At 41.5% G+C, this 20,797-nt stretch overlaps 3 protein-coding genes across 7 annotated transcripts in view; all 3 read left to right on the top strand.

Annotated features, from left to right (window-relative positions):
* Window positions 1-20,797, top strand: part of ARHGAP26 (Rho GTPase activating protein 26) — a 506,434-nt gene that overhangs the window by 70,372 nt on the left and 415,265 nt on the right. The gene's annotated exons all lie outside the window — the stretch shown is intronic.
* Window positions 2,328-6,158, top strand: LOC119243325 (protocadherin beta-10-like). The gene is made up of 2 exons (XM_037509041.2): window positions 2,328-5,093; window positions 5,851-6,158. The coding sequence occupies exons 1-2, from the start codon at window positions 2,733-2,735 to the stop codon at window positions 6,100-6,102; spliced, it is 2,613 nt and encodes an 870-aa protein (XP_037364938.2). The 5' UTR covers window positions 2,328-2,732; the 3' UTR covers window positions 6,103-6,158.
* LOC119243327 (protocadherin beta-15-like) lies at window positions 7,649-10,851 on the top strand. The gene is given in 3 exon segments (XM_037509043.2): window positions 7,649-10,241; window positions 10,244-10,429; window positions 10,432-10,851. Coding segments are annotated over 3 exon segments (2,319 nt in total). The 5' UTR covers window positions 7,649-8,209; the 3' UTR covers window positions 10,533-10,851.

Genomic DNA, 20,797 nt, shown 5'->3' with positions numbered 1-20,797 from the left:
TTTCAGAGAGGACAACAGTTGTCTGAATATTTTGGTGCTCCTTCGTTTGTGAGTATATGTTAATGAGTGTTATTTCTTCTTGAAGTATTGTCCCCTTAATCATAATGTAGTGACCATTGGGGTCTCTTTTATCTTTTGAGTTTGAAATCTGTTTTATCTGATATAAGTATAGCTGTTCTGCTTTCTTTTTGGTCCATTTGCTTGTAGGATTGTTTTCCATCCTTTAACTTTGAGCCTATTTTTATCTTTTGTAGCTAAATGTGTTTCCTGGAGACAGCAAAAGGTTGGGTTTGTTTCTTAATCCAGGCTGCCACTCTGTGTCTTTTTATTGAAGAGTTTAGTCCATTTACATTTAGAGTTAATATTGATATGTTAACATCTGTATTGCCATTGTGTTTGTCTTTCCTTGATTTTATTATTTATTCTTTTAATACTTTTTTTTTTTGGCCTTCTTTCATTGTTATTCGTCCCTCTGAGGTTCTGGCTTTAGGACTCCTTGTAGTATTTTTTGGAGTGGGGTTTAGTTGCAATGAAATTCCGGAGTTTCTCTTTGTCTGGGAAGGTCCATATTCTTTCTTCAAAGAGGAAGGAGAGCTTTGCGGGATAGAGTATCTTGGTTGCATCTGTTTTCTTGGAGTCTGTTGACTATGTCCCTCCACTCTCTCCTTGCCCGTAGTGTTTCTTCGGAGAAGTCTGATGTCAGCCTGATTGGCTTTCCTTTGAATGTTATCTGTTTCTTCCCTTTTGCCAGCTTCATTATTTTTTCCTTGTCCTGGATTCTTGGGAGCTTTACTATTATGTGTCTTGCTGTATTTTTCCTTTCGTCGTGGAAGTTTGGTGTTCTTCTTGCTTCTTGTATATCAATTTTCAGCTCCTTCTTCACATTTGGGAAGTTCTCTTCAATTATCTCTTTGAATATTTTCTCTGTTCCTACATCTCTCTCCTCTCCTTCTGGTATTCCTATAACTCTTATATTTCCTTTCCTCATGGAGTCAGATAGTCCCGAAGTCTTTCTTCGTTCTTTTTCCTTCGTACTTCTCTTTCCTTTTCTGTTTTGGTTCTTTTTATTTCTGTATCTTCAAGATTACTTATTTGTTCTTCCATTTCATCTATTCTGCTTTCATTGCTTTTCCCAGAATTCTTTAGTTCTTCCATTAATTCTTTGATCTCCTGCATTTCTTTTACTTCCCTCTTTAGGGACTCAATTTCTTTCTTCTGACCATTGTTTCCCTCTCTAGGGACTCAATTGCATTCTTCTGATCGTTGATTATTTTTCCCTTATCATTGTTTTCCTTTATGACTTCTGTCAGTTTTTTAATCACGGCAATTTTAAATTCTCTTTCTGGAAGGCTCAGAAATTCTTCCAAGTTATTGTCTTTGCAATCTGGGGGCTGGTTTTCTTTTTGTGGTGTGCTTTTTCTCTGGAGAGTTGCTAGTTGCGTGTGGTTCTTCTCCTCCCTACTGTCTGTTTTCTAATTTGCCGTATGCGTTGGGACACTGTGTTGTTGGACTGGCCGGCATCTTGGGTGGGCTTCTCTGTTCCCCTCTGGTTCTTCCAGGAGTCATCTGTCAGTTTCAAGCAGCCGGGCGGCCGGGGCTGTGTGCTGGTGCTGGTCTCCTCCTGGGGGGCGGGGCTCTCTTTAATGGCGCCTGGAGCTCACCTCCGCGGAGGATCCTGCAGGGTTCGCCTCAGCTCCCGTTCACGGGGTGTGGTGGCTGCAATAGTTCCTTTCCACTCACAGTCCCGCTTGCTGTGTCCGTTTTTCTTGTTGGCCGTTTTTTTGTAATTGCATTTTGATGAAATTTGCTGTTAAAGGTTTGAAACATTTATTTTGTCAGTTTTTGGTGGTCCTATCCCAATGTTTCTGGAAAAATAAAATTTATTTTAGTAATTACATTTTTCATTTTGGTACCTGACACTGCTTGGAAGTAGTGCCAGGAGTAAAAGAAATAACACTAACAAAATGAAGTGGATAGCGTTAACCACTAGAAACATTTTTTCCAACAGTTTAAAATTTTTTTAAAGATTTGTTTTAGTTATTTATGCATACAAGAACTGGGGTCTAGACCAGAGGTGCGGGCAGTGAGTGGTTTAATCAGAGACAGCCTGGGGAGCAGAATAGGTGGATCTACAGAAATACACTGTGGGGAGCAACGAGCGAGACTAGAGAGGTCTGCTGGTTCAAGTGGGTTAGCTCCCTGGCCGGGAATTGAAGTCAAGCCAGAATGGCTGGCGATAACTTGACAGCGCTGAGACTTTAACCCCTTCGCCGCCAGGGAGGCTCCCAACAGTTTATATTTTTACCTTTTCCCATGAAACACTGAAAAACATTAACAATGCGAATACTTCTCTATCTCTACATTAAAATTTGCAAACAAAATTAAAAAGTGACTTATTTAAATGAGCCACAAAAGAACAACTTAAATACATACAAGCGCACACATATTGGGTGCAGCCATTTGCGTCTGTTGGAAGCCACACGATGGCGCTGCAGGCTAAGGAGAGGGGTGGATGGGACCTGAACCGAGCATTCTGCGGAAGCCTCCTAACAAAAAGGGAAGAACGCGGCAGGCAGACGGGAGAAAAGCTGTAGCCCACCCACGACTGGGAAAGCAGAAAACTCAGATCCCTGCTACTACATGGAGTAGTTGTTTGGCTTACGACTGCTGTTTCTTTATGCTGGGAGCCCTGACTGTGATCAATACTGCAGAAAACCCGTTCAGAAGAAGCTATGGAGTCTGGAGGGTTTCGCTGCAACAGACAAAGGCAAGTCCTGTTTCTCTTTCTGTTTGGGGGGTTATCCATGGCAGGTTCTGAATTTGGGCGATATTCGGTGACAGAGGAAACAGAGAGCGGATCATTTGTGGTCAATCTGGCAAAGGATCTAGGGCTAGGAACTGAGGACCTGGTTACAAGGGGAGCCCGGCTGGTCTCTGATGATAACAAACAACACTTATTCCTGGATACTCTTACTGGGAATTTGCTCACAAATGAGAAACTGGACCGGGAGAAGCTGTGTGGCCCCACAGAGCCCTGTATGCTGTATTTCCAAATTTTATTGGATAACCCCTTTCAGATTTACCAGGCTGAGCTGAGGGTCACGGACATAAATGATCATTCACCAGTGTTTCGTGACAAAGAGACAGTCTTAAAAATACTAGAAAATACGGCTGAAGGAACAGCATTTCGACTAGAAAGAGCACAGGATTCAGATGGAGGACTTAATGGTGTCCAGAATTATACCATCAACCCCAACTACTTTTTCCATATTAAAATTAGTGATAATGATGAAGGCATGATATATCCAGAGCTAGTGTTGGATATGGCATTGGATCGGGAGAAGCAGCAGGAGATCAATTTAACACTTGTGGCCCTGGATGGAGGGTCACCACCCAGGTCTGGGACAACCACCATACACATTGTGATACTGGATGTGAATGACAATGCTCCGAAGTTTTCTCAGGACATCTACAATACTCAGACTCCTGAAAACAGCCCAGTAGGGTCACTAATTACTAAAGTCTCTGCAGGAGATGTAGACTCTGGAGTCTATGCAGATATATCTTATTCATTTTTTGATGTTTCTGAAGATATTCTAACAACCTTTCAAATCAATCCTTTCTCTGGGGAAATCAATCTCCGAGTATTGCTTGATTACGAGCTGGTAAAGTCCTACAAAATAAACATACAGGCAATGGATGGTGGGGGCCTTACAGCGAGATGTATGGTTTGGGTTGAGGTATTAGATACCAATGACAACCCCCCCGAACTGATCATGTCCTCACTTTCCAACTACATTGCTGAGAACTCTCCAGAGACTGTACTGGCTGTTTTTAGGATTAAAGACAGAGACTCTGGAGAAAATGGAAAAATGGTCTGCCACATTCAGGATAATCTGCCATTTGTTCTAAGACCCTCTGTGGAGAATTTTTACGTCCTAATGACAGAGGGAGCGCTGGACAGAGAAAAGCAGGCCGAGTACAACATCACGATCACCGTCACGGACTTGGGCACCCCCAGGCTGAGGACCCAGCACCACATCACCGTGCTGGTGTCCGACGTGAACGACAACGCCCCCGCCTTCAGCCAGAGCGCCTACACGCTGCTGGTGCGCGAGAACAACAGCCCCGCGCTGCACATCGGCAGCGTGCGCGCCACCGACGCCGACGCGGGCTCCAACGCGCAGCTCACCTACTCGCTGCTGCCCGCCGGCCGCGCGCACCCGCCGCCCGCCGCGCTCGTGGCCGTCAACGCCGACACCGGCCAGCTGTTCGCGCTGCGCTCGCTCGACTACGAGGCGCTGCGCGCCTTCGACTTCCTGGTGGGCGCCACGGACCGCGGCTCGCCCGCGCTCAGCGGCCAGGCGCGGGTGCGCGTCGTGGTGCAGGACGCCAACGACAACGCGCCCTCCGTGCTCTACCCGCCGCCCAACGCCTCGGCGCCCTGCCCCGAGCTGGTGCCGCGCGCGGCCGACGCGGGCTACCTGGTCACCAAGGTGGTGGCGGTGGACGGCGACGCGGGCCAGAACGCCTGGCTGTCGTTCCAGCTGCTCAGGGCCACGGAGCCCGGGCTGTTCGGCGTGTGGGCGCACAACGGCGAGGTGCGCACCGCCAGGCCGCTGGGCGAGCGCGACGCGCCCAAGCACCGGCTGGTCGTGCTGGTCAAGGACAACGGCGAGCCGCCGCTGTCGGCCAGCGTCACGCTGCACGTGCTGCTGGTCGACGGCTTCTCGCAGCCCTACCTGCCGCCGCCCGACGCGCCGCCGCCCGCCGCGCAGGCCGACCGCCTCACCGCGTCCCTGGTGGTGGCGCTGGCCGCCGTGTCGTCGCTCTTCCTCCTGTGCGCGCTCGCCTTCGCGGCCGCGCGCCTGTGCGGGAGGCGCGGGGCCGGCGCGCGCGCGGGCTCGCTGGGGCCCGACGGCCCCTTCCCGGGCCGCCTGGTGGACGTGGGCGGCGCCGGGACGCTGTCCCACAGCTACCAGTATGAGGTGTGCCTGACGGGGGGCTCAGGGACCAACGAGTTCAAGTTTCTGAAGTCCGTTGACCCTGCACACCAGAGTTCTGTCAATGATGTGGAGGAAAACTCAAACTTTGTAAGTGGTTTTGGGTTCTATTAGGAATTTGTTGATTTTAGAACATGCAGGATGAAGGGTCAATCTTACCTAATACTCTAAGTTCTCATTACCTTTTCTGGCTCAAATGTAATTTCTTGGGTGGTTGTTTTTTTTCCCTCCTGATTTCATTTTCTAGTGGGGAGATTAGAAATTGTCCTTGTTTATACACTTACATACTCTGTATTTTTATCATTTCCATTTTGATATAGACAATATAACCTTCAACTTGACTTTATTATTGAAAAAATCATGAATATTTGTTCAATTTATCAATTTTTCAAAGTCAAAAGCCATTGATTTGAAAATTACTCCAGTCCCATTGTTTTCCAAAACTCTTCTTAAAGTTTTGATGCTTGTGGTTACTTCAGAGAAAAGCATGATGCAAATACTATAAATTATGAGCATATCTTATGTTCAATTGGACATTATGCTTGCCATTCTTAACCTTTTTAATGGATAAAAGTCTACAAAATTTGCATGGTTTTTGTTTCATTGTAGTGTTAAACTTTTATTAAACAGTGTATTTTACCCCATACTTAGTGGCTTTTTCTCTCTTAATATAGACTTTCAATATTTATGAATATCATTGAAATATTATCAGGTTATTCATGATATTTAAGTAATAGATACGTGATCTCTATCCCGCACCCCATCTTTTCCTAGAAACTCCTCTTTTCATCAGTTGGAAGGTACTGTTGCAGTCATTTAAAATAAATGTGTTTAAAATACATTTTAGGGCTTCCCCGGTGGCGCAGTCGTTGAGTGCTGGGTTGCGAAGCTACCCGCGGCCTCTGCGGCACCGGTTCGATCCCCGGCTGCTCTCTGGCCACCGGAGGAGGGTCCCACATGGCGCGCAGACCTCCCCTGCCGCCCGCTGCTCCCCTCAGCAGTGTGCTTCAGTTCTTCTGCCTGCTCTGCTCCCCGCTCTGGCTCTGGTGAATTCTCTCACCCTCCCGCACTTCTGACTACCCAGTGCATGTATACATAAACAAACAAACAAACAAATAAATAAAAATACATACCTCTTTTAAAAAAATAAAATAAAATCACATTCTTTAAAAAAATAAAATAAAATAAAATACATTTTAAATGTATAATATATACATTATATATAATGTATATATGGTGTGTACAATGGTGTGTATAATATAATGGTGTACATAATGGTGTGTATAATATATATATTAGGTTGTCAGAAGAGTCATGATGCATTTTTCCTTGAGAAATATAGGAAAAAAATATGTCAACCCAATATAACCTTTCTCCCTCTGTGATTTCAGTCAGGCAAAGTGTTAGATATACTGATCTGTCTTAAAATATACTTTATAAACCAGATATAAAATAGTACCTCTATAAGAAACTAACCAGAAAGTGATATCGTGTTAACTAAATACATGGAAAGAAGCACAGAAAGTAAATCCACTTAGAGACAAGAAGTACTGAGATGCCTTAAAGAGCAGCCTTGTTGTAGATTTTCCAGTTGCTCCCAAATCTGCATTCTCCCTTGGGTTTTTGGAAACAAAATGTACTCTCTAAATAAATTTCACTCAGGTTAAGATAAACAAATGGATTTTCCCCCTTGTTGTCAAAAATATGTATAGATATTCTTGCATGGATAGCCCTTACTATCAATTTGAGGTTTTTAAAATTATGGCTTGTATTAATAATATCTGGAATAAAAAGTCTGTGGACTATTAGTACCATATAGTGACAAGCACAAGCTTTTGTTAGAATATATAATTTTCAGAAAAATTTATAGATATTCCCAAATTATATAGTCTTGAGAGTATTTAAGAGAAATTGTTAGAAAACTCTACAAGAGTTTTGGAAATGTTTATTACTATCACAATAGCTTTAATGTGAAATAACACTGGCAATGTAGAATGTGTTCTTATTTGTAGGATCATTATAGTCTTGTCATGTGCTTTCTTTTTAAAACTCTGTAGTTAATGAAGAAACATTTTAGTTCATTCTGAATTATTAAAAATACTATTTTAAAAGAGCATAGGCTATAGCTATATGGGAACATGCTATCTTGTTTATCCAGCTCATATAATGAACTAGGATACCAACAAAAATGGGAGCTCCTATATTAAGAGGAAAATCTATCATAATTTTAAGATTGTGATTTATAAATTGATCTAGCCAACAAACATTTGCTCAGCATCTGATGTGTGTGAGGGACTAGAAGTTCTAGAGGGATGTAAAACAAAATATAGTTCTGGAACTCCAGGATGACACAGACAAGAAACTATTAAATATGCACCTTAAGCGATAGCAGGTTGTGATCAGTGCTAAGGAGAATAAGCAGGGTAAAAGACATAGGTAGTGCCCTCATATGCACTTTCCCATTTCATAAAACCTAACTCTAATCTTACATAGAAATGGTATCCTACACTGAAATTAATGGTTAACTTTTTCTTTGATATAATTCCAATAATTGGAACCACAATTCTGGAATATAGACTGCCTAGAATTTGAAAGGCAATCTAGAAGAATTCATTCGTTTTTGCTGAGAAACATTTAAGAAATAACACAATTGTGTTATTTATGTGTTATGTATTATTTTTATAAGATTACATTACTGATCATTATTAATTCTTCTTTCACTTCTCAATTTTCACAGCACCCACCCAGACACAAGCTTTAGATGGTAGGGATTATGTCTGAGTTGTTAACTGATGTATTGCAGAACTAAGTAACAGATATTAATATTTCTTTGAATGAAGGAATGAGAAATTGTAGTTGCATGGTTTTCTGAATACATCATCTCTCCCCAAACCAATTCCAAACTCCGAATAACTGGCGTCTTTATAGAGAATACATTTGCTGTGATTCTCTAAAATATCGCATGGTGGCGCTGCAGGCTAAGGCGTCAAAAACCAAAAAAGTCAGCTCTGAGGAGCTCTATCTCAGATCTCTAGCCCGAGGAAAGTCTGTGAGCTGAGCTCAAGACCAGTAAGTCTCTAGCAAATGCTGCCCATCGACATTTCCGGAGAGGTTACCGACTGAGAGATCCTTCACTGTCTCAGTCCCCTGGCGCACTAAGACAGAACTAGCCACTGTTTCTGGAAAGTTGCTTGCAGAAAGTAAAGATGGATACCAAAGGGGAGAGCTTTCCTAAACAAAGGCAAGTCTTTATTCTTTGTTTCTTGCTGGGAGAGGCTCTGGCAGGTTGGGAATCCCGCCGCTATTCCGTGATGGAGGAAACAGAGAGCAGCTCCTTAGTGGCCAACCTGGCCAAGGACCTGAGGCTGGGAGTGGAGGAGCTAGCTGCACGGGGCGCCCGGGTGGTCTCTGAGGATAACCAGCTCGCCTTGCAGCTTGATCTGCAGACTGGGGAGTTGATATTAAATGAGAAACTGGACCGGGAGAAAATGTGCGGCCCCACCGATCCTTGCATAATGCATTTCCAAGTGTTACTGAAAAAACCAATGGGAGTATTTCAAGCTGAGCTACTAGTAAGAGATATAAACGATCATTCTCCTGAGTTTCCTGAAAGAGATATGGCGGTGAAAATTCCAGAGAACAGCGCTCCTGGCACTGTGTTTTCTTTGAAAAAAGCCCAAGACCTAGACGTGGGCAACAACAACATCCAAAACTACAATATCAGCCCCAACTCTCATTTCCATGTTTTCACCCGCAATCGGGGGGATGGTAGGAAATACCCAGAGCTGGTCCTGGACAAAGAGCTGGATAGAGAGGAACAGGCAGAATTCAAATTAACCCTCACAGCGCTGGATGGCGGCTCTCCACCTAGATCTGGCACCGCCCAGGTCCACATCTCAGTTTTGGATGTCAATGACAATGCCCCTGAGTGTGCACAGGGGCTCTACCAGGTGCGAGTCCCAGAGAACAGCCCTGTGGGGGCGCTGGTTGTCAAGGTGTCTGCTAATGATTTAGACACTGGGACAAATGGAGAGATAGCATACTCCCTTTTTTATAGTTCACAGGAGTTAAGCACAACTTTTGAGCTGAACAGTCTTTCAGGAGAAGTTCGACTTATTAAACAACTAGATTTTGAGACAAAATCCTCCTATGAGCTGGATATAGAGGCAACTGATGGTGGGGGGCTTTCTGGAAAATGCTCTGTCTCCATTGAGGTAACAGATATTAATGACAACTTCCCAGAAATAACTGTTTCATCACTTACCAGTCCTATTCCTGAAAATTCCCCTGAGACCGAAGTGGCTTTGTTTAGGATTCGGGACCGAGACTCAGGGGACAACGGGAGGATGATTTGCTTCATACAGGATGATCTCCCCTTCTTCCTGAAACCATCTCAAGAGAATTTCTATACCCTAGTAACAAATGCGGCGCTGGACAGAGAAAGGCAGGCCGAGTACAACATCACGATCACCGTCACGGACTTGGGGACCCCCAGGCTGAGGACCCAGCACCACATCACCGTGCTGGTGTCCGACGTGAACGACAACGCCCCCGCCTTCAGCCAGAGCGCCTACACGCTGCTGGTGCGCGAGAACAACAGCCCCGCGCTGCACATCGGCAGCGTGCGCGCCACCGACGCCGACGCGGGCTCCAACGCGCAGCTCACCTACTCGCTGCTGCCCGCCGGCCGCGCGCACCCGCCGCCCGCCGCGCTCGTGGCCGTCAACGCCGACACCGGCCAGCTGTTCGCGCTGCGCTCGCTCGACTACGAGGCGCTGCGCGCCTTCGACTTCCTGGTGGGCGCCACGGACCGCGGCTCGCCCGCGCTCAGCGGCCAGGCGCGGGTGCGCGTCGTGGTGCAGGACGCCAACGACAACGCGCCCTCCGTGCTCTACCCGCCGCCCAACGCCTCGGCGCCCTGCCCCGAGCTGGTGCCGCGCGCGGCCGACGCGGGCTACCTGGTCACCAAGGTGGTGGCGGTGGACGGCGACGCGGGCCAGAACGCCTGGCTGTCGTTCCAGCTGCTCAGGGCCACGGAGCCCGGGCTGTTCGGCGTGTGGGCGCACAACGGCGAGGTGCGCACCGCCAGGCCGCTGGGCGAGCGCGACGCGCCCAAGCACCGGCTGGTCGTGCTGGTCAAGGACAACGGCGAGCCGCCGCTGTCGGCCAGCGTCACGCTGCACGTGCTGCTGGTCGACGGCTTCTCGCAGCCCTACCTGCCGCCGCCCGACGCGCCGCCGCCCGCGCGCAGGCCGACCGCCTCACCGCGTCCCTGGTGGTGGCGCTGGCCGCCGTGTCGTCGCTCTTCCTCCTGTGCGCGCTCGCCTTCGCGGCCGCGCGCCTGTGCGGGAGGCGCGGGGCCGGCGCGCGCGCGGGCTCGCTGGGGCCCGACGGCCCCTTCCCGGGCCGCCTGGTGGACGTGGGCGGCGCCGGACGCTGTCCCACAGCTACCAGTATGAGGTGTGCCTGACGGGGGGCTCAGGGACCAACGAGTTCAAGTTCTTGAAGCCTGTCTTCCCTAATATGTAGGTCAAGACTTTGGGAGAAAATCTGTAAAATCCAATCTTCCAGAATAGTTTAGCTATCTGGAACTTTCCCACTGCCTACATTATTTGTTTCCTTCACCTTTACGTTTCTTCTTTCAACCCTATAGTAATCTTTAATTCTAATTGCTTTTCTTTTAACTCTACTATTTTCTTTAATAATCTTACTCTTTGTTTTATATTCTGGTTGCCTTGTAATTATTTTACTAAATAAGGTATTGTTAGTAAAAATTTCTATCAGGAAATGTCATAATTGTGATTAAATTTTTAGTACTCATTTCTAAAGGACAATATGTAAGTTAACTTCTCAAATACATCACTCTAATTTTAAAATTTAAAATTCTAAATTAAATTTTTTTTTGTGTGTGTGGGACCCTCGCCGGCTTCCTGGGAACGAACTGGCGCTGCAGAGGCTGTGGGCAGCCCTGCAGCCCAGCGCTCAACCTTTGCACCACCAGGGGAGGCCCCCTCTAAATTTAAAATTTGTCACATATGACAAAAGATGCCTGATTTCTTATCACACTTTATTTTGAAATTAAAAGACTTTCAGTTTTTATTATTTACACAGCTATGACTTTTCTACAACGCTTTTCTGTCTAGGATGGAATAATTATTACTTATCATGTTCAGTTTCTTCCAAACTTTGAAAGTTCATCTCACCACTAGGCAGCAATGTGTATCATTTCATGATATTTATTTTAAAGTCACACCGTTAATCATTAGACTCACTCTAATATTTATCATCTACTCTTCTAGTTTAAAAATACTGAAAGACTTATGAGTCTTCCTTATATCTAACTGAAGTTAGGATTCTGCTTGGAGTCCTGAACAGACTACTAATACTGAGATTGACAGTTTTTACAGTGTGCCTATATACTCAAGGTCAGTAGACTCTAGGACCAAGTAATACATTACTTGCAATTACCCTGTGCTATTGGTGAAAAATTCTCAAGTGAGCTCCAATTTATGGGCCTAGCAGAGTTTTTGATGGCACAGCATGCCACAAATCTACTTGCCTTTGTATGACCTTGTTCTAGTTGACTTTGAAAGACAATAAATAGTTGGAGTTATAGTTAACCAAGGAAGACTTATTCTTTAAAGGGTATGGTAGTGAGACGGTTGTATGATTTGAAGAAATAATCAGGTCTGTTGTCAGAATCCTCTACCACCAGGGGTTTTTTAATTTTGCAGATGCTATAGAATGGTGTGGTGGGCAGAATTCTGTCCCCTAAAAATGTCCACATTCTAATCCCTGGAACCTGTAATGTTATGTATTGCAATGGGACTCACACAAGGAGCTCAGAAGGTTCTGTGAAATGCCATACCAGCAGAAATATTAGCTTGAACTGAAAGGAACAGAGAATTAAATAAGAGAATGCTATTGTACCCCAAATCCTATAAGTAAGAAACAGACTGATTAAAAACTACTTAGGTCCAAATATCTCCTGGCCTATTTTGAAACAATTTAATTTATGAGACTGTGGTCCTCCAAATGCAATGTCTACAACCTTTGGATTTAGGCCATGAGTGGGAAAAAAATATGAAGAAAGAAAATTTTGTTAGAACAACCATAATATCCTCACAAAGTTACTCATCTCTTTTGCTAAGTTGTTAGCAACTCTGCTAGTGAAGACATACTTAAAGGATTGCTGTGAGACTTAAAAGCAGGGAATGGAAAAGAAATAGGAAAAAACAAATGGTCCTGACCAATTCTTAGCCATGAGAAAGGAGATATGACTCACCCCATAGTATCATATGATAGACTTGGATGGTAACTTTTTTTTTTTTTGGTAACTTTTTTTTTTACTAAAAACTAACACAGGATTAAAAAGAAAACAGAACTACTTAGCTGAAAACACATACAACTTCTCATTAAAAATGGAGGATGACTTAGAGGACAAAACTTGTAACACTGAGGAGGAAGCTTCAAACCCAGGCCTTGAAAGCAAATAGTTTTCCTGGCAGTATTTCTATATTTCTGGAGCAAGTAACACCATTTCACTTTCCATTTTCTCTTTTTGAACTGGATTGTCTGTAACTATTACCCTGACCATCATTGTACAGTATGGAAAGTAGTTTCTTCAGTGTCACTGATCCACAGATGCAGAGGAATTATGTGAGGATTAATAGCCACATCTCACCCATACCTAATTTAGAAAATTTGATGATGAAAGTTGGAATTTCTGAGTTGATGAGATTTAGATGAAATTATGAACTTAGTTGATACTGTAATGAAGTGAGATCTCTGGGGACTTGGGATATATGTATTTTTATGTAGGGTGGATGTGAATCACTGGAGACCTGAAGGTGGAGGGTGGGCTGTGGTAGGGAGAATAACGTGTCCACAAAGTATCCATGTTCTAATTTCTGAAACCAGTGAATATCTTTAGTCTATTTTCCTTTTTCTAACATGGGTATTGAATTGAAGCAGCAAAATTGTAACCATGAGATGAATACCATCAAACAAAGGTCTATATACTAAGTGTGGTAAAATGAAAAGTCCTTAGATTTCTTATAAGGATGTTAAATTGATGCAACAATTCCACATTATTATCTTCCAGGCTTTATGTTGCATGATATAAATAAACCCTTATGTGATTAAGCAACTGTAATTGGGTTTTCTGTTCATTAAAGACAATGCATTCCAAACTGATATATCTTTCCACCTCACAAGTAAGGTTAATTTACAGTTGTCTAAGTAGGTCACAGGATGCAGGATGTGCTTGTAGGAAGAATCATTTTGATTTCCCTTAAAGGTTATCAAGAGAGTCCTCTGAGCAACTGAGGCTGACTTTATATCTTTATTCAGTCACTCCTCAACTTGCTAATACAAACATACACAGATAATTGAGTTTTCAAAGGAAATTTTCTAGCTAACAGCAACTCAAAAGTTGAGTTTTAGAGAACAGAATGAGAAGGTGAGCTGATAAGTGCCTATGCTTTTAAACCTGCCCTATTGGTGTCCTGACAAGACGACTAGGATGTTTATGCAGCAATCTGGAACACTGGTTTCCCTATCAGGCAGGGTCATAGTAGGATCAAAATTCTTACTTAGTAAAATAAACGGACTAGTTATGAGTCCTGAAAATCTTCATAAACAAGTCAGCAATCTACATGTTTTGCTAGAATATGCCTGGGGGAAGGATCAGAAATTCCTTATGCCCTTTCAGTACATGGAGATGCGTGATTTGCAACAGGCCCAGAGATCCATGTGCCAGTATCTACTATTTGTTTCCTATATTACTTTATCAGTACTTTAGTGGGAAAGCACTGAATTTAAAGGCATCTCCAAAGGATTGATATTTATGTCTTTTCTTTAAAAGTGCATTATTAGGGTCCTCACTGGTGGTGCAAGGGGTTAAGACGCAATCCATGAAGCTATCCGTGGCCACTGCAGCATGAGTTCAATCCCGGGCCAGGGAGCTTCCCACATGGCACAGTAGGCCTCTCCTGGCTTGCCCTCTGCTCCTCTCAGCAGTGTATTTCAGTCAATCTGCCTGTTCTGTTCCCCACTCGGTCTCTTGTGAATCCTCTCACCCCCCACGCCTCTGGTCTGTACCCCTATTCTTGTATGCATAAATAAATAAATCTTTTTTTAAAAGTACATTATTAATGTTCAACATCACTTGTAATCAGGGAAGTGCAAATCAAAACTACAATGAGATACCATCTTACACCAGTGAAAATGGCACATATTAAAAAAAAAACTAGCAACAACAAATGTTGGTGAGGATGTGGAGAAAAAGGAACTCTCCTGCACTGCTGGTGGGAGTGCAAACTGGTCCAACCACTATGGAGAGCTATGTGGAGGTTCCTCAATCTGCTAAAATGGAGCTTCCATGTGATCCAGCAATTCCACTCCTAGGTATTTACCCAAAAGACACAAAAACATTAATTCAAATGGGCACCTGCACACTTACGTTTATTGCAGCACTAATTTACAATAGGTAAGCAATGGAAACAACCCAAATGCCCAAAAATAGATGACTGGATCAAGAAGATGTGGTACAGGGCTTCCCTGGTGGCGCAAGGGGTTAAGACGCAACCTATGAAGCTATCCGCAGCCACTGCAGCACGAGTTTGATTCCTGGCCAGGGAGTTACCCACATGGTGCAGCAGAAGATGTGGTACATATACACAATGGAATATTATTCAGCAATCAAAATAGATAAACTCATGCCGCTTGCAGCAACATGGGTGAAGCTGGAGGGGATCATTCTCAGTGAAATAAGTCAGAAAGAAAAAGAAAATACCGGATGCTCTCACTCATAGCAGGAATTTAGAAAACCTAAATAAAGGATCAGGAAAAAGACTAATTATAATAAAGTAAAAATCAAAATCAACAGGCAACTATTAATCAGAGACACACTACGGGGGGTGGGGATAAGGGAGTAGGATCAAAACAAGGGTGGTGGGAATTTTATGGGGACTAAAACCAAGATGAAAATGCTTACATTTTACAAAAATGAAAAATGATGTAAAAATATATAAAATAAAAATTTTAAAGTGCATTATTACCAATTTATTATCATAGTCATGGAAAATCAATTAAAACCTATCATGACACATGAAAGGTAATGTCTCAAACAATTTTAGTACTCTACAGCTGTACTGTTTGTATATTTGTGTACATTTGTATATGTGTGCATTTGTATGTATGTGTGTGCGTGCATGCTTTAGTATATGCTGGGGTACACTGCATGCAGATATGTACCAGAGTAACATTACATTTCCATGTTTTCCACACTGAAAATATATTTTTCATTAATGCATAAATCTAGTTAATAAGCTTGGTTGGCATCAGTAAGATATGCCAGAAAAGATCATATTTGAAAATGAAAGGAGTATTCTCTTTGTAAATTTAACAATATTGGAAGTTTGGCTGCCCTCTTCACCTTGAAGGATGAGCCCAGGAAGAGGGAACTATAAAGTAAATATGCTCTACTTTTTTTTCCCCCAATGAAATCAGTAAACAATAAATTTGACATCAGGATGTTACAGTTGGAATCAGTGTTTGATCCTGGTTTATTTAAACTTTTTATAAAGATTTATTTATTTATGCATACAAGATCTGGGGTATAGGCCAGAGGTGTGGGGGGTGAAAGGAGTCACCAGAGACAGAGTGGTGAACAGAACAGGCAGACTGATTGAAATACACTGCTGAGGGGAGCAGCAGGCAAAGACAGGAGAGGTCTGCTGGGTCATGTGGGTAGCTCCCTGGCAAGCCGGAGATCGAACTAGTGCTGCAGAGGCTGCAGATAACTTTATAGTGCAGTACTTAACTCCTTGTGCCACCAGGGAGGCCCTATTTAAACTTTTTTTTTAAAAGATTTATTTATTTATTTATTTATTTATTTATTTATTTATTTATTTATACAAGCACTGGCTACAGTCAGAAGCGTGGGAGGGTAAGAGAATTCACCAGAGCCAGAGCAGGGAACAGAATAGGCAGACTGACGAAATACACTGCTGAGGGGAGCAGCGGGCACAGCAGGAGAGGTCCGTGCACCATGTGGGACCCTCGCTGGTGGCCGGGGATTGAACCGGCTCGCTGCAGAGGCTGTGGGCAGCTTCACAGCCCAGCACTCAACCGCTGCGCCACCAGGGGAGGCCCCTATTTAAACTTTTGATATGTTGTTCATCATGGTTTTTTAGAATATTGAATACTACTTGTATTTTGAGTGCACCATTAAGTTTGCTTCTGAAACATTTGACTTACCTTAGATGACTGTTGGTTGTTTCCAACTTTCAAGATCCAGAGGTTATTGCAGCAGTAACAGTGGTCACAGCTGGAATCTGAATTTATTCTCTTCTCCATTTTGAATAGGGGATAGCAGCAGCAACAATAAAATACAAAGATATCCAAAGTGATTTGATAAACTGGAGTTCTGCAGACTGGAACAAAAGAGCACCAGTATGACTATAAATTGAAAAGGCAAAATGCTTTATGTTTTTCTAGCAAGCTGCATGCAACCATGGGAAAAATATTAACAATTAGGTAAATTCAAGTTGCTGACACATTGCTGAGAAATTTTTTTGCATTTATGTACATGACGGACATTGGAATAAATGTGTATATATATATTCATATTGTACACTTGTTAGGTTTAGCTTCAGGGTTATAATTATCTCATAATGAATTGGATATTGTTTCTTTCTCACCTCTATTATAAAGAGTTTGTATATGACATTTTATGTTTTCATTTTTATGCATTTGATAAAATTTCCATAGAAAAATCTGTAGTTAACATTTTGCTGAAGATTTTGAATTACATTCTCAATTTGTTAAGTAGATTTGCTGAAATTCCAATTTATTTCTTATGTCCATTGGGAACTTATGTTCTAAACAATTTGTACTTATTTTCTAATATGTTAATTTTATTGACATGAAGTTACTGATAATATCCTATACCATCTTTTCCATCTATTTAAGATCTGTAGTAACATCCCTCTTTCATTCTGATTATTGGTAAAATACCTTCATTTTGTCTTTATCAGTATTGCTGTGTCAGTTTCATTAATTTTTTAAATAAAATCCAATCATTATGTTTGTTATTTCCTATTACTTTCTATTTTCTGTTTCACTGATTTCCACTCCTATGTTTCTGATTCTCTTCTATACCTACTTTCAGTTTAGTTTTTCTCCTTTTACCAGTTCCTCTCAAAGTTCAAATAATTGCTTATGAGGCTTCCTTCTCTAAGATATAAAAATATTAAAGCTATAAATATATTACAATGTACTACTTAGCTGCATTTCATGAAATCTGATACACTGTGGTTTTATTATCATTTCCATGTGAATTTATATATAATTTCTCTGTTGGTTTCTCTTGACACACTAGTTAACAAAAAGTGTGTTGCTCAGTTTCTAACAATGTATGAATATAATTTTTGATATCCCAAATAATTCTGTTTTTGTCTGAGAACATACTGTGTGTAATATCCTTGAAATTTATTGAGTTTTAATTGCTGTTCTTCAACATGAGTTGCTCTAGTGAGTTCCACACATGTACTTAAATGTTTATTGTGTAATTGTGTGCAGTGTTCTACAAATATCAACTAAATCAAGTTGTTTGATGATGTTCCAATTGATTTTATTCTCACCATTTTCCTACATGTACTAGCAATTACTAAGAAAAAATATTGAATTCTTTTAATTCTTCAACTAGGAGTGTGAACTTGTTCATTTCTCCTTTCAATTATGGCATTATTTGAAACCATATGTTTTTAAGTTCTGTGATTAGGTAGGTTTGTTTTATCTTCTTGGTAAATTGATACTAATCATTGTGAAAAATCCCTTTTAGTCTCTTGTAATACTTTTAATCTGATATTAATAGAGTCATTTCAGATTTCTTATGTTTAGGGCTTCTATAGCTCTTTTCATCCTTTTTCTTCCATTCTGTCTTTATATTTTAATTGTTTCCTTTGTAAACTACAGAATTAAATCTTTCCCTTTTTAGCCAGTTTATAATTTTTGCTTTTAAATTTTATATTGCATATAATTATTTATGATTATATCTATTGCATTTTTTAAATTCACACCCCTTTTTTTAAAGATTTATTTATTTATTTATACAAGCACTGGGTACAGTCAGAAGCGTGGGAGGGTGAGAGAATTCACCAGAGCCAGAGCAGGGAGCAGAGCAGGCAGAAGGACCAAAGTACACTGCTGAGGGGAGCAGCAGGCGGCAGGAGAGGTCTGCGTGCCATGTGGAACCCTCCTCCGGTGGCCGGGGAGCAGCTGGGGATTGAACCGGTGCTGTAGAGGCTGCGGACAGCCCCGCAACCCAGCACTCAACCGCTGCACCACCAGGGAGGCCCCACATCCTCTTTTTTTTTTGTTCTTTTATTTCTTGTTTTCTTTTTCCTTTTGGCTTAATTGCGTTTTTTGATATTCCATTTTAAATACTAAATGGTCTTTTTAGCGACAATATTTTCAGAAGCATTTGCTCTAAGGATAAATACTCTTTTCTTATCACAACCTACCTGAAATTAGTAGTATACCACTTCATATATAATGAAAAAATACTATGTAATTCTCATACTTGCCAAGGCACAGATCAGTGAAATATTCACTAGAGATCCTTAAGTTTTCATATGTTGGGGAACTCCTAAGAATATAATAAAATTGAGGGCCTCCCTGGTAATGCAAGGGGTTAAGACACAACCTAAGAAGTTATCCACAACCACTGCAGCATGAGTTCGATCATCAGTGAGGGAGCTACCCAATGGCACAGCAGACCTCTCCTGACTTGCTCACTGCTCCCCTCAGCAATGTATTTCAGTCAATCTGCCTGTTCTGTTCCCCACTCTGTCTCTGGTGAATCCTCTCACCCCTCACATCTCTGGCCTGTACCCCAGCTCTTGTATGCATAAATAAATAAATCTTTTTAAAAATGATCTAAAAAATTGAGAAATATTTCCAAAAGGCCTGTGTTGAAGATATAATATACTGGAGAGAAATATACTCAAGGTAATCAGGATTAAGAAGACTGCCTGATTCCAAATTCAAATGTGCACAGGAGAACTCATATGAAAGAGAAATTCTATTCTGTGGCTATAAGAAAATCTCCATTGACCATTGTCAAAAAAAGCATGGGATCACACACTTGATACAAACCCTATCAATGAATGCAGAGAATCCACAGGTATAATTTGATCTTAGGACCCATGTGAAAATTCATGTTGGAGAAGAATATTATGCATATATAAAAAATGTGGGAAAGCCTTTATTTATTCTTAAATGCTGTACATGTAAGAATGGTCATAAGAACTAACCATTGTCTTTCATCTCTTAGAATATGTATAAAAATTCTCACTAGAGAGAACTTCTATGAATGTAAAAAGATGTAGGAAATCTTCAGTTATTCATCACCCTTTAGGGCACATGTGAGAACTCATATTGAAAATATACATTATCCATGCAAAAGAATGTGAGAAAGCCTTTATTTCTTCTACATTCCTTACTGTACACAGAAGAACTTACATTGCAAAGAAGTCTTATGAATATAAAGATGTGGGAATATTTTCACTTATTCCTCAAAACATACTCTGCAAGTGTAAGTTGCATACCAGAAAGGTAGATATCTCTCTCTCTTTTCTCTTTCTCTCTCTCTCCACACACACACACACACACACACATACACATTATATACATATAATGAATATCAAAAAGTCTAGTTTCCCCTTCTCCTTTAATTACTACATGAGTATAAATACTGGAGATAGGCTCTGTAATAGCAAACATTGAAAAATACTTCTATTCACATTTTACTGTGTATGTGATAATACGCACTTGAGTGAAATTTTGTAAATGTATGAAAAACAGGGATCCCTTCATTTGTTCCTCAACCCTTAGGAAACCTATGAGAACTCATACTGGAGAACAATTCTACTAGTATTTGGCATATATGAAATTCTAATTATATCTAATTCTTTAAAAGCCATATGAAATTCACATCAGAGAGACATCATATAAGTGTAATAAATGTAAGAAAGTGTAATTCTTAATACTTTAGTACATGTGTGAGAACACATACTGAAGAGAAAATGATAGAAACCATGTGGGGGAAGTCCAAGTTATTACCATTTCTCAGGCAGCAAGTGAAAGCTCATATTGGGACAGGAATGTACATAATGTGGAAAATCCTTTAGTTTTCCCTCATACTTCAAAGACATACTTGAAAGATCACACTGGAGAGAAACCCAATGAATGTAACCAATGTGGGAAAACCTTCAGGTTCATCTCTTATCACGGATAAGGAAATTTTGTACTGGAAAAGAGATCTTTAAAATGTTGTAAATAAATGTTATCAATGCCCCATCTTCAAAGTGATCCACAGTTGATATATTTACAGTTTTCATATTGTAATACAAATCTTCTTGGTATTTCCAGTATCCATTCAGTTAGATCACACTTTTGTTATATACAATTATATATATAATTACCATTGTGAGGGCTCCTTGAATAGAAGTGTGTGTGTGTATATCTTCTTGTCTCCTTGGACAAAAACATGTTATTTAATATGCAAGTAAGTATATTTAACATTAATTTTATTATTGTTTCTAATTATTTTCCACAATATGCTATGTGGGTCGTCTTTAGGATATTGACTTGGGTACTTGTTGGGATTTTGTTTCTGGTCTACTATCGCAGACCCTGGGATTTAGATATCTGATATCTAGTCTGCCCCTCTTCCTTTCTAAGAGAACTTAGACAGTTTCAGGTCTACTAATGAAATATATATATCT

The sequence above is a fragment of the Talpa occidentalis genome, unplaced genomic scaffold (genome assembly GCF_014898055.3).
Source record: "Talpa occidentalis isolate TD23 unplaced genomic scaffold, MPIMG_talOcc4v2.1 talOcc4.13, whole genome shotgun sequence".
Classification (NCBI taxonomy): Eukaryota; Metazoa; Chordata; class Mammalia; order Eulipotyphla; family Talpidae; genus Talpa; species Talpa occidentalis.
This window is presented reverse-complemented; position numbering and strand designations above follow the sequence as displayed.